Source organism: Cervus elaphus, chromosome 23, assembly GCF_910594005.1.
Source record: "Cervus elaphus chromosome 23, mCerEla1.1, whole genome shotgun sequence".
Taxonomy (NCBI): domain Eukaryota; kingdom Metazoa; phylum Chordata; class Mammalia; order Artiodactyla; family Cervidae; genus Cervus; species Cervus elaphus.
Window position 1 is genome coordinate 34,071,534 of NC_057837.1, and position 21,912 is coordinate 34,093,445.

The 21,912-nt window shown below is 41.7% G+C and overlaps 1 protein-coding gene across 8 annotated transcripts in view; it reads right to left on the reverse strand.

The window, feature by feature from the left end:
* Nucleotides 1-1,592: 1,592 nt before the first annotated feature.
* ZEB1 (zinc finger E-box binding homeobox 1) overlaps nucleotides 1,593-21,912 on the reverse strand; it is a 192,307-nt gene continuing 171,987 nt past the window's right edge. For all 8 annotated transcript variants that reach the window (XM_043883425.1, XM_043883421.1, XM_043883424.1 and 5 more), the window contains 5 exons: nucleotides 20,239-20,441; nucleotides 16,252-16,357; nucleotides 6,425-8,235; nucleotides 4,237-4,417; nucleotides 1,593-4,111 (listed from right to left, as the gene is read on the reverse strand). In XM_043883425.1, the coding sequence (XP_043739360.1) occupies nucleotides 3,513-4,111; nucleotides 4,237-4,417; nucleotides 6,425-8,235; nucleotides 16,252-16,357; nucleotides 20,239-20,441 (2,900 nt within the window). In that variant the 3' untranslated portion in view covers nucleotides 1,593-3,512. The remainder of the gene's footprint in view (nucleotides 4,112-4,236; nucleotides 4,418-6,424; nucleotides 8,236-16,251; nucleotides 16,358-20,238; nucleotides 20,442-21,912) is intronic.

The following is a 21,912-nucleotide window of genomic DNA, read 5'->3' on the forward strand; positions in this document are numbered from 1 at the left end:
CAAGCTGGAATCAAGATTGCTGGGAGAAATATCAATAACCTCAGATATGCAGATGACACCACCCTTAAGGCAGAAAGTGAAGAGGAACTAAAAAGCCTCTTGATGAAAGTGAAAGAGGAGAGTGAAAAAGTTGGCTTAAAGCTCAACATTCAGAAAACTAAGATCATGGCATCCAGTCCTATCACTTCATGGCAAATAGATGGGGGAAACACTGGCTGACTTTATTTTTTTGGGCTCCAAAATCACTGTGGATGGTGATTGCAGCCATGAAATTAAAAGACACTCCTTGGAAGGACAGTTATGACCAACCTAGAGAGCATATTAAAAAGCAGAGACATTACTTTGCCAACAAAGGTCTGTCTAGTCAAGGCTATGGTTTTTCCAGAGGTCATGTATGGATGTGAGAGTTGGACTATAAAGAAAGCTGAGCGCTGAAGAATTGATGCTTTTGAACTGTGTTATTGGAGAAAACCCTTGAGAGTCCCTTGGACTGCAAGGAGATCCAACCAGTCCATCCTAAAGGAGATCAGTCCTGAGTGTTCATTGGAAGGACTGATGTTGAAGCTGAAACTCCAATACTTTGGCCACCTGATGCAGAGAGCTGACTCATTTGAAAAGACCCTGATGCTGGGAAAGATTGAGGGCAGGAGGAGAAGGGGATGACAGGTTGGATGGCATCACCGCCTCGAGGGACATGGGTTTGGGTGAACTCCGGGAGTTGGTGATGGATAGGGAGGCCTGGCATGCTGCGGTTTATGGGGTCGCAAAGAGTCGGACACAACTGAGCGACTGAACTGAAACCTCTATCATGCTTATTGGGGAGCTTTTTTCTGTGACAGAAGTGAGGCGTCATGCTGGGAACGTGAGGCCCTCAGAAGGAAAGGGGTCCTCACGGGAATTTGTGAGGATGGGTGCCGGCACTCCCCCCAGAGGCCTTGAGCACCTGTGTCATGTACCATGAGGTTAAGCACAAGGAAGGCACCTAGAAATAAACTCACAAATCGGAATAGAAAGACAGAAAGGTAGAGTTTACTATTTGTCTATTATGTTTAGTGTTTAATAGGACCTGAATAAAGACATTACCAAATTGCTGAAATCATTTAACATATACAGAAGCAAAATAGTAGTAAAGACATAGCTGAGCTCTTTTAACATGCAAATTATATTATTGTTCAGCACACACGGCCGCATGGACTTGTGCTGGGCACTGGGGCACGAGAGTGACCTGGCTGGTGGCCCAGAGGATCCTGGTGGGAAGGGCGTGAATGACAGTGTAAGGGCTGAGGTGAGGAAGGCAAAGGCTGGGGGAGCGCAGAGGAAAGACAGTGAAACCCAGCTTCCCGAGGGTGAGAGGTCACAGATCCGGAGTGGGGGTAAAAGCTTCTGGATGAGGACGCAAGCTCTGAGTTGGCCATTCGTTGTCCCCTCTGACATTCCCAAAAACACTAGCTGCAGGAAAATCCCTGACTTAGTGGGGAATTGAGTTTACCCAAACTCAGCCCAAGATATACCCAGAGCAGGATGACTGTATACCCACTTTACAGAGTTTTCCAGAGAAAATCTTGACAAATGATTAAAAGAAGGACAGCAAGTCAGGCTTGTTGATGCATTTTATTGTGAGATGGGGAGTCTGGTAAAAAACTAGAAAATGACCATGGTGTAACAAGGAACTTAAAAATGAAGAGTCAGATTTGTAACTTACATACATGAATACAGGAACAAATTGGCACAAAATGTTAAACGTTGTTCCCAACACTGTTTATATGAGGTTATCCTAATTTGGCTTCCTAAGGAAATGAGAGTTTTATGGTTAGACTAATCTCTTAATAAAACCGCAGAGCATCATGCTATTAGTCACACAGTGAATTTCAAAATTTAAGAGTTTTATATTAAAAACTGGGTAAAGGTAAAATGACTTGATTGCAGTTGTAAAACTAATACATTCCCATTTAAATTCTGTTCTACAGTCCAAGGCAAGTATAAATGTTAACATAACACTGTTAAATCAAATCTCAATGCAAGAGAACCAATTGCATCTCTACTTTAAATCTTATCAACTTTCCAAATTTTCATACTAAAATATATTATTGTATTAATACAAACTACAGTATTATACACTACACTGTGTAATAAATAAAGAAATATAAAAATAAGACACATAAATATAAAAGTTTTCTAAAACTAAAAGTACATATGTCAGTAAGAAGGGTATTAATACTGCCAAGTTTGAAGACATACAGTACAAAAATGTTGCACAGATCTATAAACTAAAAGAAATAAAATAATACTGATAGGTAAAAATCAGCTAATGTTGTTAATAAACTGGGTCCATAATAACTAACATTTGGAAACAGTTATGAGCCAAATAACAATGGCAGGTCCATGTTTGAAATGCAAGTACATGGATAAAGCAGATTAGAAAATTTCCCTTTCATTTCGGTAGAGAAATTCTGAAAGTCAATTAACGCAAAATGAATACTGAGGAATTAAAGGGTGAAATGTCCCAGTGTTTGGCTTCTCTGACAGAGTCAGTGGTTTTTAAGTTTATTTTGGAATTTTGATACAAGAAACAAATCAACAAATGCTAGTTATTGTAGGCCACGCATGAACGGAGGCTGGTCAGAGCCTTGAAAATACTGATAAATGGCACTTACAGCACACAGGTCTTGCTTAAGGCCAGAGGAGATACAAAGCTTCATATCACATCCTTCATATTTGTGTACCACGTACGCAAACACAATTACGAACACTGATTCTGACGTCTCTGCTGTCTCACCAGTATCAACACTGTTAGTCCCTGCAATCAGAACTCAACGGCAATCTCGTCAACTCCATTTTAAACCACATGAGTAAGAAACTTCAGCTCTTCTAGCGGCTGCTTTCTTAAGGCTAACAATACACTTTAAATGAGAATACGCTCTACTGTGACATCTAAATATTAGAAATGACTACCTTCTAGGTTGAATTTAGAAAAGGTAGTTAGCATGGTTTGGAACTGCATTATACTTCTCCGTGAAGGGAATTCTGTAGTGCAGAAGTTCTCACATTTTAAAAAACATAATAAAATACTGAAGCGGATTTAGCATATGTTTACCAATAAAAAAATTATAAAATTTCTCCCAATTGTACAGCTTAAGAATAAACCAACGTAAGAGTGCTAATTAATACTGATAAAATGAAACAATGTCAGGTGCTCATCTAATCAATCAGCTTTCTTTAACCTGTTAAATCTCTGCTTTCTGAGTCATTACGTTTTCTAATCTGCTTCATGTTACAAACTTGTTCCTAACTTTGAAAAATGCATGAAAAATTACTAGGTCTGAGGTTCAGGCACACCCGGATTTTTTTTTGTGTGGTTTTTTTTTTTTTTGATTTTGTGTTTTTTTAAATTTTTACTTTACACAGTAGTGAACAGAAATCACAGTATACAGGTTACTGTGTTTCCATGAAAAGCATGTATAATATAGAACAAAACTTCATTACCAATTAGAATTTTCTTTCTAGAAAAACTATTAGGCTTCATTTGTTTTCTCTTCGGACACCTGCTCGCTGCCCTCACTGACTTTGTGTTCTAAGCTGTGGGCTTGGCTTCCAGCCCCCGCCCCCTGCCCCACACCTTCCGTTTCTGCTCTCTCCCCTTCATCCTCCGCCTCCTCGTCCTCGTCCTCCTCATCGTCCATCTCCTCCTCCCCGTCCTCCACCTCCTCCTCCACCTCCTCCGGCCCTCGCGCCGCTCCACTTCCCTTCTCCTCCTCCAGCTCCTCCAGCTCCCGCTCCTCCTCCTCCTCTTCCTCCTCCTTGTCGCTGTCCTCGTCCTCCTCCCGCGTCGAGCTCTCCCTCTCATCCGAGTCGCCCTGCCCCGCGTGCTGCTCGGGCGGGACCCCCGGGCCCGCGGCCCCCGGCTCGGGGGGCTCCCGCTCCTCGGCCTCCCTCTTGCAGTAGGAGTAGCGGTGGTTCATGTGTTGGGAGTAGGAGCCCGAGTGGGAGAAGCGCTTCCCGCACTTGTCGCACTGGTAGGGCTTCTCCCCGGAGTGCAGGCGCATGTGCTCGATCAGGTGATGCTTGTGTTTAAACGCCTTTTTGCAGATGCCACACTCGTGGGGCCTTTTACCTGAAAATAAGGGCACAGCTATGAAATAAAACGGCATGGAGCCGCTAGGCCTTGGGGCACTTCGGGCTATGGAAATAGCCATCAATTCAACTCTGCATAACTAGTAGCTTCCTTAACATACATACCTGTGTGTTCGTATTTATGTCTCAACAGTGAGCTACTCTTTTGAAATATCTTATCACACAAATCACAAGCATACATTCCGTTTTCTGTTTTCCGCATTTTCTTTTTGGGGGGCGTGGAATCGGAGTCGTTCTGATCCTCTACGTTGGATACTCCTTCTGAGCTAGTGTCTTGCCTTTCATCCTAGAGGAATAAAGGAAGTAGGAAATGTTCATTTAAGATTACGGGATAAAGGACAGACATAAATAAAAGCAGAGCTGAAGGAACTTTGATTTCTGCTTTCAAGAACCTGACCAAAGCAGGCTCAAAGGGCAGGTTCAGGTGAGGGGGCAGTGCAGTCAAACAGCAAAAGCAGCCCAGGGTCAGTGGGCACGGAAAGCAAGGATGCTGCAGAGAACACACGTAGTTCCCTCTGTAGCATTAATTTACCAGAAGTTTGCAGAAGGTTTTAATTGATGAGTTTGCTAAACAGTCGTGAATTTCTAACTGCATCATTTACCTTCTGGGTTTCACTAAGTGAAAATTAAGATTCTGTTTCTTAAAATTGTATCTTCCAGGACCTTAGAATTTTGTGAACTAAATTTCACTGTCTCCTTATAAAGAGGGAGGTTGGTTCTATCACTTTTCTAAGCAAGATGGAAAAACAATGCAGGCAGGTCTGTGTTTTTAAACAAGAATCCTTGCTTGATGGTGAATCTTCAGAGTTTTGGGTGAGGGTTAGGGAGAAAACTGGCAGCAGGGTCTCCTGTAGGTGGAAGAATTCTGCAGGGAGCCTGCAGTGGGATTGGGCCCCTAAGATCCTGTGTCTTTCCTGAAGACTTCCATCCTAAACTCACACATTTCCCACAAGTTTAGAGGTTTCCCACAATTTCTTACAGCTTTGTAAGGCAGGAAAGGACTTCCCTGGTGGCTCAGTGGTAAAGAATCTGCCTGCCAATGCAGGAGATGTGGGTTCGATCCCTGGTGCAGGAAGATTCTCTGGAGGAGGAAATGTCAAACCACTCCAGTATTCTTGTCAGGGAAATTCCGTGCACAGGGGAGCCTGGCAGGCTACAGTCCATGGGGTCGCCAAGAGTCAGATACAACTGAGCTGAGCGACTAAACAATAAGGTGGGGGAAGTGCTGACAGACATTTTTCTGTCACTTGTGAGCTGCCACTGGTGTTAAAGCGACTCTAAATGTTATTGGATCCATTAACTGGAATTTCCCAGTTTATTCTTCAGAGGTGTGAAGAGTGTTTTACACACTTAAAATTTAGATTTCATGAAGAATTTAGCCATGTGAAAACTTTTTCAAGGTTACCACAATTACAGGAAGACCCATTGGTAGCAACAGGAGACAAAAGTAGCAAAACATATACTTGAACAGGATATTATAATTATTTTAGTTGCATCTTCTTATCGCAAGTATTTGGAAAAAAGATTGAATCAAATGAATACTGGAGATAAATTTAATCAGAAATTGATGGAAAAAATGGAGACATCAAGGTCAGTGACACAGACAAAGTCCAGACAGTGAGATACACAACAGTCATGCAAAATAGCTTTATCATAACTGTCATGGACTTGGAGAGTGTTACAGAGGAAAATACAAACACAGATTCACAACTGTATTTCCTCATGTATTATGATGATTGAACACTAGTTTACAGCTTATAAAATCATCAGTAAACTCACTAGGTGAATTCTTTATATACTTAATTTTTGTTTGCTTTATTAAAGCCTTTTATAAACAGAGGTTAACACAAAAAGTGAGAGCTAGGTTTGCCTGGTATAAAACATCTGTGAACAAATTTTCATTTACTGATAATCATCATCAAGGCAGAAACTATGACGAATTCTGGGAACTTAACTATAAACAGAAGTCCGATTAATGAGTATTTGAATTTTACTTTCCTCTTCCATCTCTAGTTTCAGTCAGTCTTACAGCCGAGACCCATCAACCCTCTTTTCAGTAAAAATAACACTTAAAACTGCAGTTGAAAACTACACTCTGGATCAGTAAACAACAAGAGCCAAGATGCCACAGCAGCTAAGGCACACAGTCAGCTATTTCCTTTCAAAACGTGACAGTTTAACAAGCTGCTTGGCTCTCTCATGCCTGATTTTTATTAGAGAAATTCACTAAAATAAATCAGACTAGCATTTGATCAATGGATTGGGGCTGGGAGTGGTTTTTTTTCTTTTTTACCTGATTTCCATTGGGCTGGATCACCTTCAAGGGTGTTTCCTGGACCGCTGGGCTGACTGCGGTCGAGTATGTGTAGGCGACCTGGGGGATCAGGATGGTCTGCTTGTTGGCAGCCAGTGCTCGCAAGCACGGAACGCTGTTCTGGTCAGCGATGGCCACGATCGTGGGTAACTGGGCAGTGACGGTAGGAATAGCAATATTTATGGGGTTGGCACTTGGTGGGATTACATTTACAACTGGTTCTGAGTCTGTAACACAACTGTCCTTTTGTGGCTCCTTTTTTGCACAAGACAAGTTCAAGGGTTCTTCCTGGACAGAATAAACACTGTTCTGGTAAACACTAGTGATAGTTGGCCTTTCCAATAACTCGCCCTGCTGCTTTGGTAGTGAGAGATCAAGAGGTTCGACCTGCGGCTCTTCCTGCGCCCCTTCTGTCGGGTACGAGTAACCCTGTGCGCTTCTGGAGGAAGAGAGGTTCAGGGGGGAAGGGGAGGAGGCGCTGCTTCTGGAACCATTGACGGCCGAGCCCCCTGGTAAGACGGGAGAGCTAGCTCTCTTCAGAGGGCTCTGGCGGTTCCCTGTGCTGTCCTGGGCTTCATCTGCATCTGCAGCCTGAGGCTGATCGTCGCTCTTGGCAGGGGTGTTGGCTTTGCCTGGTTCTGGGGAAGATGGTTCAGAAGACTGCACTGAGATCTGTCCTGCTTGCATCTTTTCAAACCACTTTTTCACTACATCCAGTGGTAGGTTCACGGAATCAGCAATTTTTGAGAGCTCTTCTGCACTTGGCTGTGCGTTCAAAGCATAATATGCTTTCAGAAGAGACAAGAGGTTCTTTAAAGGTGGCTGACTGGGAGACAAACTGCCATCTCCGGACCCCGATGGAGCGGAGGCCTCGGGCTTGGCAGCTTCTGGGGTGGGGGGCGGAGGGGGCTGGGCGGGCTGCTTCAGGTCATAGTGCTTTAGCTCTGGAAGTGCATTGATGTCCCCGGGACAGTCGTCACACAGGAGGCAAGTGCTGTCATTCCCTCCCCCTTCAAAGCTTTTGTCCTTCTCAGACTTAACAGTAAGATCTTCTGGTAACTTTTCACTTTTGCAATTGTTGGTAGGGACTGGGGTTTCTTTTTTCAAATTCTGAGGAACAACTTGAAGTTGGCTAGGTTGTTCAAGACTGTAGTTAATGATGATTTTGGTTGTTCCATCTTGATCAACCAGAGGAAGACTGATGGCTGAAATAACAGAATGGCCGCCTTGCTGGATGGATGAAGCATTGATTGTTTCTTGTTCTTTGGATGCAAGATTGGCTTGATTATTCTCCAAAACTTGCCTGATGACATTACCATCTACCGCCACTTTAAGTACATTCTGAATATCACTTAAATTGATGCTGATGGGGGACACCAAACCCACCGTTGGCAGAACAACGGCCTGCACCACACCCTGAGGAGAACTGGTTGCCTGTAAGGGGCCACCACCACTGAAAACCCCGTTCTGTAGAGGGGCTGAACAGTTGATTCCTGAAGCAACCACTATGGGTTTGAACTCATAATCCACAGGTTCAGTTTTAATCTGGTTTACGGGAAGTTGCTCTTGAAGGGGCTTGTTCTCTATCTTCTGCCGCATCTGTGGTCGCGTGGGACTGCCTGGAGAGGCCGAGAGGGAGGGTGAGGAACACTGCGAGGTCTTGAGCCCTGTTCTTGGCCGCCCGTTCACAGGCATCAGGCTGATACATTTCTTACTGCTTATGTGTGAGCTGTAGGAACCAGAATGGGAAAAACGTTTCTTGCAGTTTGGGCATTCATATGGCTTCTCTCCTAAACAACAACAAAAAATTACATTCATAAATTTTCACATATTCACATTTTCCCTAAAACAAGCAGTATCAATTTAAAAAGGGGGTTACCACGTATGCTTGTGATACAATTTTATTTACAACTGTCACTTTTAAGTTGAAAACCTACATAAATGTCAAGCACCAGTAAAATGTTAGTCTGAACTACATGCTGACCAGTAAGAGAAACTTCTCTTCAGGTGCGTATAACAGTTCTGCTCACTTTTAAAAGTTCAAGTCTTTCTCAGATACCAAAAAATTATATCCCACTCTTTCAAGTAATTTTTTTCTTATCCTGTGTCACTAAACTATGTAATTCTCTATATTTTATTCTACTTAACCATCTATAGGAGAAATTAATATTAGACAAAAGGAAGCAAAATCTCCCATAAGACTTAATAAGTGTGGAACTCTATCCTTGACTGTATGAGTCATATGAATATCTATCCTTCCTATATTCATAGGTTTCCTTGAAAAGACCTTTTTCAGTGGGGAAGAAAAGTTTAAATACAAGTGTTGTTACAAGCCTTGGCTTATTAGGCTGGGATGTATGTGTGTGCTTAGTCACTCAGTCGTGTCTGACAATTTGTGACCCCATGGACTGTAGCCGACTGGGCTCCTCTGTCCATGGGATTCTCCAGGCCAGAATACTGGAGTGGGCAGCCTATCCCTCCTCCAGGGGAACTTCCCGACCCAGGGATCGAACCAGGGTCTCCTGCATGGCAGGCGGGTTCTTTACCAGCTGAGCTACGAGGGGTGTGTGTACTTGTAGATAAATAAGGCCGTGTTTGCTGTGTGCTGAGTTGCGCAGTCATGTCCAGCTCTTTGCGACCCCATGGACTGCAGCCTGCCAGATTCCTCCGTCCATGGGTCTCCAGGCACGAATACTGGAGTGGGTTGCCATTTCCTCCTCCAGGGGGTCTTCCCAACGTGGGAAGCAAACCTGTGTCTTTTGTGCCTCCTGCATTGGCAGGTGAATTCTTTACCACTCAGCCTCTTGGTATGAAAACCATCTTGGAGTTTCAATTTCAGTGACAGTGGTTACAGTAACTTAGAACATTTAAGTATTAAAACACAGAGTATACTTTTGCTGCACAAATACAACATCTTTGTGAAATGTCAGGAAAAAAGAAGCTTCCTGCTTGCAGAGGCCTCCCTTATGTCACTCCCCAAGACCTTCCAGGGTACAAAGTATTCTTCTGGGTCACTAGGGGTACTCTGACAGAAATTTTTGAGTAGAATGGGATATTTTCTTACAATCCAATTTTTTTTAACTTTAGTTTGAACATGTTCTAGTTCATGAATGTACAGTCTAAAGGTCACCAACGCCTGGGTTCAGGGAGGTCCAGGTCTCTGTGCCGTTTACTCCCCACACCTGCTGCGTGCAGGTCACACAGCTGCTCTGTAAGCCTCTGCCAGATGAATGAGTGGCTAACTGTAAGATGATGAAGTGTGGTGATGCTGCTTATCTACTCAGTAGCAAAACAAAGCTCTTTATCTTCCCCTTTCTTTTTAAAGGAAAGCAGCAAGAAAGTGTAGGACCTGCTAGTCTTGGAATTTCAATGTTGTAAAGATTAAAACAAGTGCATTATATTTTCTCAAATGTGTCTGCATAATCAAATTAGAGTTGGAAGGAATCTAATAAAGCCCTCTAGTACAGCCTCCTTCTCAGCGAAGGGTTCATTTCATATCATCCTTGGCACCAGCTCATCTCTGCTCAACCTCTTTTATTAAAAGGAGGTTATTGCCACTGGACAGATCTGAGGAAGGCAGTCTAGTCTGGCTTTGCTGAGGACCAAGATCTGAGTTCAGATTCTCGCTCTGTCACATACTATGTCTATTTTCTTAACCTGTCCAAGCTTCAGTGTTTTGGTGCATAAATAAATGTAGATACATCCTCACTGGATTCTTCTGGCAGTTATAACAGATGATATAGCAAAACTCAGTGTGCTCTCGAGAAATCTCAGTGACTCTTTAGAAAAGCAATGAGACAGAGGGTCAGTACTAAGCCAAAGCTGGCCTTCCCTGTTATGTTTGTTTCTGATTCTGCATGGAGCTGGTCTAACATTTCCTCAACAAGCCAGACTTTCGATGTGATGAAGAGCTGTCACAAGTATCCCTCAATTTCCCTCATGCAGGTTAAATGTGTCCAGGTCTCTCACACATTACTCATGGGATGTGTTCTTCAGAACTCTTACCCGCTTGTTAACTCACCTCTGAGATTCTCCAGTTTTATCAATATCTTTCCAATGGGATGCCTGAAATCTGATTCAATACTCAAAATGCATCTGATAAAAATTTCCAGTGGGCGTAAAACAAGGGATATGTCTTAGCATCTCTCTTATTTTAACATTCTTAATTATTTGATGACCTTTTTAGATGAACTACATGCTTGTTCCCTTGCTGACTAGGAAAATAAGCATCTGTAGTATTGATTATTTCTGTCTTTACAGAGCACAGTGGGGACGGCAGTGGCTTTGGAATCAGGAGGCCTATGTCCCAGAGCCCAGCTTTGCTGTGTCCCACTGAGTGACTGGGGACAAGCTAAGTTCTCTGAAACCCCATTTTCGCATCAGTGAAAAAGGAGGAAACAGTAGCATCTACCTCTCAGGGTTATGTGAGAGCTGCATGACTTGATGCAGCTGAGTGTCCAGCAGGTGCTAGTTACCATTACTATTATGGGAATCACCCTGTTATTTTACTGCTGCTACAAAAAAAGACTGCAGAACAATTATTCTAAAGCCAAAGTCATTATGTTTGTTAGAAAAAGCCGTATTTCTAACTTCATAGCTAAGGCACCTCACCTCAGTTACTGACCCAGGTTAGTGTCTGTAACTACTACTGTAGCAGGAAGTTGTGCTCTCAGAGTTTGATACATTATGCACACTGACTTTTTTCTAATGGCTAAGGTGGTGTTCAGTTGCACCTGATATAGAAGTTGTCTAGGCTGAAATGACTGTCAGGCCATGGAACAAACCCAGGTTACTTGCTGGGGAGGCTCCCCACCTGGGTGCAGGGGCTCTTTTGCACCCTCTCTGTGGGCAGGTGCAGTGGCCTCCTCACAGCTCCTTTGCACAGTTCCCATGTGCAAAGTTTATATGACAGTGACACACAGGACTTTGCATAGAGTTTATTTCATGGACATCAGAAGAGATCCATGCAATTCTAGGGCACATTACTTGAGGGCCCTGACCTTCAATGTCTGTTAAAAACTCAGCTGCAAAAAAACCCTCAGAGTTTCCTGAAGGATATGAGGTTCATTATTAGGTACTATAAACAGTACTTTCAAAACTACCTGTGGTGAATGATCAGTTTTTTTCCTTAAAAAACATTTTCCAATCTCCTGTGGACTAACATCGTATAGAATATAATGAAATTGTCACAGCATTGTCTTGATACGATACTTTCTAAATGCTTGCCCTTGGTTTCTGTTTATCTGGGATGACTTGGAGTAGCCCTGCTCGAAATATCCCCTTGGAATAAACCACCAGGGAGCTGTAGACTTGGATGGTATCCACTGGGCACCCTGGGGCAGTGCTCTTTCTGAACTGCATTTTGGTGAAATATCACTGGCCTCTATGGAAGAATCTTACTTTAGAATGAAAACACTATTGAACCCTCTGAGGATGATGTAAATTATCTTTTGGTTCTTTCTTCTTAATGATGCGCCAAGGAACAACTCTCTCTATGGACTTCAGTATCAGAAGAGTTGTGCTTTTTCTCTCATCTTCTGACATCTGATCCTTTTTACCTATAAACACTCTAGATTTCTGTTACTAACTGTAGTTTTCTTACTTCCTAAAACTTAGGGTCTAATTTGTGGTCTCTTCTAGCATGTGCAAAGGAATTCATGGTATTCTTTTTTTTTCTTCCTCATTTTTACTTCATGGCTGTCTTCCTTTATATGTTTACTTTTTCTGCTGTATTAAAGATATATAAGCCTAATATTAAATAATCTTAAGAGACGTAAGTATGAATGGACAGCAGAGCCCAGGAGTCCGTGTGCCCTGGCGTGGCCCGAACCTGCCTCCTCTTCTAGAGCAGTAGCATACTGTGAGCTTACATAAAGCGCTTGACCGTGAAAACACCTGAAGGGTTTCTGTAGATGGTACAGGCATTATTACTTGATTGAAGCTGATTTTTGATGATCAGTGCAGGATTTTGTGATTGGATATCAACTTGTTTCTGGACTTATATTTTAATGTTTTGTACCATCTGTGCTTCCCAACTGCATATAATCTATAGATCTGCAGCCCTCCTATATGATCCAATAGGACATTTATTTTTATATACAAAATCTTACTCTGTTTTATTACCCCAACTTCATTAAAAAATGAATTAGCTATAATCTCTATCAACAACTTCAAATCATTTCTGGTGAGAAAGTGAAGTCGCTTAGTTGTGTCTGACTCTTTGCGACCCCATGGACTGCAGCCTACCAGGCTCCTCCATCCATGGAATTTTCCAGGCGAGAGTACTGGAGTGGGTACTCCATTTGCCATTTCCTTCTCCAGGGGATCTTCCTGACCCAGGAATCGAACCTGGGTCTCCTGCATTGCAGGCAGATGTTTTACCCTCTGAACCAGGGAAGCCCTTCTGGTAAGAAGGGGGGTTATTAAAAATAAATTTATTTATTTATTTATTTTGAACATTTGAACCAATATTTACTAGCTGAACAAATATATTTTAACATAAAATTTCAAAATTCACAATTAGGAATTTATAATTTGGACATTTTAAATTATAAACTTAGAGAAGAAAATGGGAAGTGTCACACAGTACCAGTAGACCTAGAAAATGCTATGATTTTCTAAGGATAATTAGGCAGTGTGTAACCTTTCCATCAAAAGTGTTTGTATTTTTGTTTTTTTCTTTTTTTTTCCATTTATTTTTATTAGTTGGAGGCTAATTACTTTACAATATTGTAGTGGTTTTTGCCATACATTGACATGAATCATTATTGATGTAACACCTATCCTTCTCAAACTATTTTTAAAAATTGGATAGGAAGGAATACTTGTGAACTCATTCTATGAGGTCAGCATCATCCTGATATCAAAACAGACAAAGCACACACAAAATAACTGCAGGCCAGTATCACTGATGAATACAGATGCAAGACTCCTTAACAAAATATTAGCCAACCAAATTCAGTAATACATTGAAACACCCAGGTATACCATGATCAGGTGGGATTTATCAAGGGATGAAAAATGGTTAAATATCTACAAATCAATGTGATATACCGCATTAACAAATTGAAAGTAAAAACCATATGATCATCTAAATAGATTCAGAAAAAGCTTTTGACAAAATTCAATATCCATTTATGATAAAAAAAACTCTCAATGAAATGTGTACAGAAGGAACATACCTCAACGTAATAATGACCGTGTATGATAAGCCCATAGCTAACATCATACTCAATGGTGAAAAGCTGAAAGCATTTCCTCTAAGATCAGGAACAAGACAAAGATATCTACTTTCGTTACTTTTATTCAACAAGGTATTGGAAGTCCCAGCCACAGTTGTCAGATGAAAAAAAGAAAGAATCCAAATTGAAAAGAGGAAGTAAAACTTGCTGTTTACAGATGATATGATACTATATACATAGACAACTTTAAAGATGCCACTAAAAAACTACTAGAGCTCACCAATGAACTTGGTAAAGTTGCCAGATACAAAATTAATGTAGAAATCTGTTGAATTTCTAGACATTAATAACAAACAAGAAAGAACAATTATGAAAACAGGTTCAATGATTCTACATTGATTCATTCTACATATTCAATGTAATTCCTATAAAAATGCCAATGCATTTTTCACAGAACTAGAATAAATCTTGAAATCTGCATGGAAGCATAAAAAATGCCGAATAGCCGAAACAATCTTGAAAAAGAACAGAAGTGGAGGTATCACACGCCTCAATTTCAAACTATGCTGCAAAGCTACAGTCATTTAGCATGGTGTTGGCACAAAAGCAGATTCATAGATCTATTGAACATAACAGAAACCACAGAAATGAACTCATAAGGGTGGTTAATCTATGGCAAGAATATACAGTGGGGAAAAAGCCCCTTCAATAAATGGTGTTGGGAAAACTGGACAGCTACACTCTCTCATACTACGCACAGAAGTATATTTCAGATTAAAGATCTGAAACCGTAAAACTTCCAGAAAAAAACACAGGCAGTAAGCTCTTTGACATAGATCTCAATAATATTTTTTTTGAAATGTCTCCTCAGGAAAGGGGAACAAAAGCAAAAATAAACGGGGCTACATCAAACTGAAAGACTTCTGTATAGACAAAAAAAACTATGAACAAACTGAAAAGGCCACCTACTGAATAGAAGATATTTACAAATGATATAAATAAGGGGTTAATATGCAAATGTCCAATGAACTCGTACAACTCAAAATCAAAAGAAGACACAACCTAATTAAGAATGGGCTGAAAATCTGAACAGATATATTTATCCAAAAAATACTTACAGAAGCCAAGAGTCACATGAAAAGATGCTCAACATCATTAATATGATATCCCCATACACCTGTCAGAATGACTATTACAAAAAAAAAAAAAAGTATTGGCAAGAACGTGGAGAGAAGGGAACCCTAGGTCACTGTGGGTGAGGATGTAAATTGGTGCAGTCACAACAGAAAATGATATACAGATTTCTCAACAAATTAAAAAGAAAACTACCTTTTAATCCAGTAATTCCAGTTCTAAGTATTCATCCAAAGAAAATGAAAACACTGCTTTGAAAAGATGATATATACAGCCCTGTATTCACTGCAGCATTATCTATAATAGCCAAGATAAGTCAAATCATGCTGCTTATACAGTCCTATGTGTCAGTTATATCTCAATAAAGCTGGGGAACAAAAGGACAGTAGTAGAGAAAAAATATCCACTGGATATATGTTAATATAATGTTAATATATATATACGAAATTGATGAAAATTGTTCAGTAGCACAGGAGCTAAGAAATAGGATCCTGATGCAGATGCCAAAAGATAGCTTTGTTTTCCAGACATATTAACGTATAAAAATTTTACAAAATGTATTTGTATGAACCTCAATTTGGGCATGTTTTAAGAGGTAACATTCTTTAGCCCTCAATGAGCAATTCAGCACAACTTCTATTAATGCAGTTCCAAAATAAAATACACATATCACAAAGCCACCCAACTGTACTTTTTTTGCAGGATATTTGTAAAATCTATTAATAATTGTCAATATAATAATTTTCACAAAACAAGCATATGCAGAAATCTGTAATTTCCCACTCATTAGTTAAGCTGTCTTTCATTGAAATTATTTAATATTAAATAATGCATCAAAATTAACCAGGAGACAGAGTTCATAACACAATGTGAATTTTCTTGGTTGCTTTTGAGTAAGTAAAGCCTCCAAAAAAAGGCAAATAGAACTCTCTTTAATTGTAAGTCTCTAAAATCGACATAATATTTTTACCATGTATTAATGTTCACTTTTCATGTGAAGCTGTAGATGAGTAGTGCAGAACTGAGGGTGAGATGGGGGAAGCCGGTTTTCCGTGAAGTCCCCTCTCATGCCACAGTTCCCACCCCTCGTGCTGCCCTCTCCCACAATCCCCATGGTGCACCATGCCATCTCCTATCTTGAGTTCCATCTCTCCTTCTCTTATGTAAAGAACATCTTCATCTCCTTTCCTTGTGCACACGCTTTATCATTCCCTTGTTAACTGTGCAACAGAGGCAATGAACATTCATCAAAAAGCTCAAGTGTCTCAGGTTGTACATTTTGTAAAATGCTATAGTCTTATTAGGAAATTCAAAATGTGTCCTCTTAGCTTGATATAGTTTAGCCAAAGAAGCAGAAAATGTCTTCATATTAGTGTTTATCCTAAAACAATTGCAAAGAGTTTCTAACCATATGTGTAATTCACATGTGATATTAATTTACTATCATAATTGCTATGATATTCAAGGTAGACAAAGAAAACAAATATTTACCACTGTGGATTCTTAAGTGCTCTTTTAGATGGTGTTTGTATTTGAAAGCTTTTCCACATTCAGTGCACTTGAATTTACGATTACCCCCAGACTGCGTCACATGTCTCTGTAAGAAAGAATTGGTATTTTATTTATAAAGCAAAAAAGCTTTAGACATAAAGAACATCCAATCTGCTAAAAGTAATGTTTGGGTGGTTCTTTTGTTTCTTAAAGGCCTCAAATCTTAGCAGTCACAAAAACCTAACACTTGGAATGTTACCAAAAAGGAAGAGGACAGTGGCAACAGAATTTTGACATAAAGGAAAATCTCTACTTCCCAGTTTAAAGAATCAGAATCACTCTATGATGCAATACAGCATTTAGCAAAAATACGTACTTGACCAGGAACTAGAGATGATTTCCCTCGCCTGCACTCTAATTGACAGATAGAGAAACCATGGTCCAGAATGTCCAGGAATCTGTCTCAAGCATACTTACTAAACAGAAGTACAAGGTCTCCTGAACAGAAGAGGCTGGGCTTTTTCAGGACTTTATCCTCTCTAGTAAGTTTGGTATTTCCAAAATCTTAATCTGATGATTTAAAAAATACTTCCCTCTTTTCAGTCAAATATGGATTACTGTAATAGCTTTCTGTCTGGTTTATCAAACCCCCACTTTTACATACTTTGAATAAATTCTGCACCCTTTATTCATCTTACAAAAGCCGTGTTTGAACTGAATTATGCAATACATTCTGCTCATAAATTTCTAAAGGATTCCTGTTTGCCCCTGGGCACAGATTCTGAGGCTACAGATGCCAGGTTTATAGCTCTGAGTTTCCAGGCCTCTTCAGCAGGAGTCCGCGTCTCATCATCCAGTGAGTCCCACCTTCTGCACACACACCGCTCTTCACCCCCCTGCTCCCACTGATACCATCCCTTACTTCCTGGCTACGTTTCCCCTTAATTGTGACTGTTAAGATTCTACCCATCGTTCAAAGGCTCCGGTTCTGCTTGCTCTATGCTCTCCCACACTGCAATCTAGTGTGAAGTATGTCTCAGGGTCTACTTCACCCAAACTCCTGGCTTTGAAACTGAATACATGGCTCCAACTCCAAACATCTCTCTCTAGGTCTCTCCTCTCTCCATTCCAGACTCTCACAGCTTCCTCGATGTCCCCACTGAACAGTGACAGGCATCTGCTAAGAGGACTACACTGACCTCTTCATTTCTCTCCTGGAAATCAGCTCCTCCTCCTCCTGCTTTTTGGGGGCTTAATCCACCTGCAGTGCAGGAGACCAGGGTTCGATCCCTGGGTGGGGAAGATCCCCTGGAGAAGGGAATGGCTACTCACTCCAGTATTCTTGCCTGGAGAATTCCATGGACAGAGGAGCCTGGTGGGCTAGTCCATGGGGTCACAAAGAGTTGGACACGACTGAGTGACTAACACTTACTCCTGTTTCTTACCTTTGTGAGTAAACCCCGCATTTATCTGATCATTGCTCAGGCCCTGAATTTGGAGGAATCCTGGTCCCTCTCTATCCCTGAGACTCTTATCCAATCCCTCAGCAAGCCAGCCTGCAGCCACTATCCTCATGATGTCACATCTGTCACACCAGTGCCTCTGGCCTGGGTTACAGCCACAGCCCTTAAGTGTGCTTCCTGCTTCCTTCTTGTCTCTCTCGATCTACTCTCCACCCCACAGCGCATCTGGCCTTAAAAATAAGACAGCAACACAAAGTTCAGTATCTTTCAAATGCTTCCCTATCATACTTTAGAGTAAAAGCACAGCCTTAGCCATGGCTCATACGAGAGGCCTCGTCATCTGCCTCCTCCCTACCCAGCCTCTTTCTCCCTCCATGCACCCCGGCTGCCTGCTGTTCCTTGGCTTCTGCCTCGAGGCCGTCACGCTCTCTGCTGCCTCTGCACAGAACGCCCTTCTCCCAGTCATTCTGTGACTGGCTCCCTCACTTCACCCAAGTCTAGGTTCAGATGTCCTAGTCTCAAAGGTCTCTCTACTCTATTTAAAACAAAACAAAAAAAAAAAAAGCAGCTTCCACCACTTTCTATCCTCTTACTTTGCTTTGTTTTCTTCATTCTACCTGTTTATATTTTACATGTTTTCTCACACCTATAATACATGCCCACTACGGTCAGGGACTTGCTCATTTTCACTACTGTGCCTTGAACACCTACAACAGGCCTTACACAGAATCAAAACTCAAACATCTGTTGCATGAATAAGACAACATGGAAATGCTTACCTTGATCTCCAGAGGCCAGCAAGGCAGACGTTCTGCCTCCTAACCTAAACGGTTCCCAATTATACCCCTCATGATGCTGGTCTCCACATTCATCACAGCTCATTTCTGACCTTGGTCTGACCACATATTTCACATATGAAACCGACCGACTACCTTTACATCCCTCAGAGAAAGCCTCACACACAAAATGGCCTTCATGCTCATAAGAGATCTTACGACTTGTTTTTCTCACAGCATCTCCTGCTTTCCCTCCAGTTCCCTCTGTCCTTTGAAGCTCCTTCCTTTGACAAGGGCCCTTGGGGTGAAGAGGATGTGGGGGCAGCAGTTGCAGGATAGCTCTGCTCCCCAAATGTCACCTGAATAGCCCCTTTCCCAGGGCTCATCTATACCGTAGTCATGTCCCCAGGGCTTGTCTGTACTGTGGTCATGTCCCCAGGGCCTGTCTATACTATGGTCACGTCCCCAGGGCTCGTCCACACTGTGGCCACATCCCCAGGCCTGTCTACACTGGGGTCAGGTCCCCAGGGCCCACCCACACTGTGGTCAGGTCGGGACACCGGGGTGGCCAAGAGCATGCTTCTGTTCTGTCCCTGACGAGACTCGTTTGGGGCAGATGAGAAGGTGGGGTTTGTCGTCTGTGGGTCGGTTTCCTCCTCGCGGCGCTCGCTCCCACCCCAAGTGCTCCTCTGTGGACTGAAGCACTGACCTAGGCGAGGAAGAGCTGGTCCTGTGCGCATGCCTGCCTGTACTCTCCACACGCTGACTTCATGAGTACCGTCACCAGGGTCCTGAGAAGGCAGGCTGACCCATTCTCATCACTGTTTCTCTTACAGATTTTGGCCTGGGTTTTGGCTGAGCCGTCACAGCCAAGAGGGTAACTTGTGCTCTCTGGGGTCAGTGACGTGGGTACCCACGGAGCAGACTCTTGCACTCAGGTGGTCAGGTGTTCCCAGTCTTTTGATAGAAGAGACTGGACACGTGTCCCAAGAACAGCACACACCTTCAACATACTGTGTGCTGCTGAATACTTATTTGATTTTTAAATCTAGATTAACCAGATATTAATTTGATTTACAGTTGACCTTACAAAAGCAGAACTGGCGAAAACGTTTCTGACTTTAATCCTTAAGTTCAGAGCCAGCAACCTAACTTAAGGATAGTCTTGGTTAATACTTCTAGAAGCTGAGGCAAAGCGACATAGAAACAGAATAAACCATATGAAAATTGAGTCCTCAGATTAAAAATGATTCAGTCTAAACTTTAGATTCTTAAGAGGCAACTTCCCTTACATGGGAAAAAGCCACAGTAGCTTATACTGATAATAGTCAGCGTTTCACGAAAAATTAAACTTGATTATTGTTTGATTTTCTCCTCTACTTGGTCAGTAGTAAGTCATGTGGTTTATGAAATGGTATTTATTTTTCCTACATTGAACATTTTAGTAGAATGCATTTTGAAATCCAGTTATCAACTTGACGTATTTGTTATGATATAAGCAAAATAACTGAGTTGAAAGGGACCGTGTCTGAAAAAGAAAAAATGTAGTCACTTCTAAAATAGTGTTCATAGTATTTACATGTGCATTTAAACTCAGAAATGACCCAATCATCCAAAGGAATAATTGTCCTTTTTACAAGGCTGCAGACCAGACACTGTCTAGTGCAGCCCCTTACGCTCTCAGTGTGAGAGAGCCCTTGCCTTCCACGGAGTGAGGAGTTCTCGGCATGGATAGTGGTGCCGCTTACCTGCTCTCGTCCTGATTTGTGGGAGGTCATGTGGCGCTCGAGCTGGGTTCTGTATGCAAACGTGTAGCTGCACAGGGAGCAGCTGAAGTTGTCTTCATTCTTCTCGTGGCGATACTTAATGTGTTCTTTCAGAGAGGTAAAGCGTTTATATCCTCTGTCACAATACGGACAGGTGAGCAACTGGGAAAATGCATCTGGTGTTCCTGCAAAAGAAGGATCGTACATTTTAAAGTTGTTCCCAAAATAGTACCAAAGCTCTCACCGAGGCCCTCTGCTATGTGCCAGATATTGTGTTTTGTATTTGATCCTCAGAACCAACACACTGATGTGTCTCTGTTTTATAAAGAGAGGATGTGATGTTATTTAACCGCAGAAAAGGTTAAATAACTTCCAAGTTACACAGCTTGTGAACAGTGAAGTTGAGAGTCAAATGCAAGCTGACTTTAAAGTCTCATATCTTTTTCACTAAAACATAATTCTTCCCTTCTTTTGTATGGTTAATTAGACAAAACAAAAGCAAAATTATAATGCAGGTTATTGTTGTGAATGTATACACATGAAAGGGGTTTGGTACACCATAACCATTTTCTACAAGGGTAACAATGTCGTCATTAGTTATTGAATGTTCATTCTTTCAAATTTGAAGAATGTCACTACAGTCATCAGAGAGTAAGTAACATACAGTTAGACCACGTGTCTAAGGCTCCCCTGCGGGGGACCATGGAGGACACACTGCAGGGAGGTTATGAGGAGCGGTGGGGGCTGCACTCAGGGCTGGCCACTGAGATGCCCCCTGCGTGAGTTCTTCATGTTCTTTCCCCTCCTGAAACACACTGGCACACTTCTTGTTTAGTTTCAGATGGATGACTATTAGGATAGCTTTCAGAAAATAAGCCATTATAGATAAACTGTAGTTCAGAGAATGAACTACATATTTTTAATACATGGAAACATCTAAGCCTGCCAATCTTAAAATGTAATACCACTTGGCCAATTAACATTATTTAACTACATTTCTATATTGGATTTACTTCTTCAAAGAAAAAAGTTCCTAAGTCACATCTTGCTATAAATGTTATCTTAACTTTATTTTTAATTTCTTATAGAAAAACAGACTACCAGAGAAAATGTCATAACAATCTTCTTTACTTCATAAACATGTCACTGTTATTGAAATTCAAGTCCATATAAATCAAATATCTTGTTCAAGGACAAGCCTGCAAAGAACAGACTGAACACCTGACTTTACACAGCTAAGTACACGGAAATACATATCAAATAAATGAATAAAGTCAAACAACCAAGACCCCAAAGTTTATGATAGTATCTTCTGTTATCAGCTAACAAGGCACCTGGAGCCAGAGACTTTCCCACTGGTGATGACTCTGACATGACCCCCTTCTTTGGGGACTAGACTAGCCACGGGCGGGGGAAGTGGCTATGTGTGGCGGGGGTGGGCAGTCAGGCTATGTTTTGTCTGACATCAGTTTCCCATTTGCACAGGCGAGTGGGAAGCCAGTGTTTGGGACGCTCTCCTCGCCTGTCGACCCTACTGCTCTCAGCTGGTGTCAGGGGCTAAAGTCAGAGTCCACCTGACAGGGGTTTTATCATCAGCACCACAATCAGTTTGCTTCCACTAGTCAAGCTGCCCTGAACGCCTGTGTCATAAGCTGT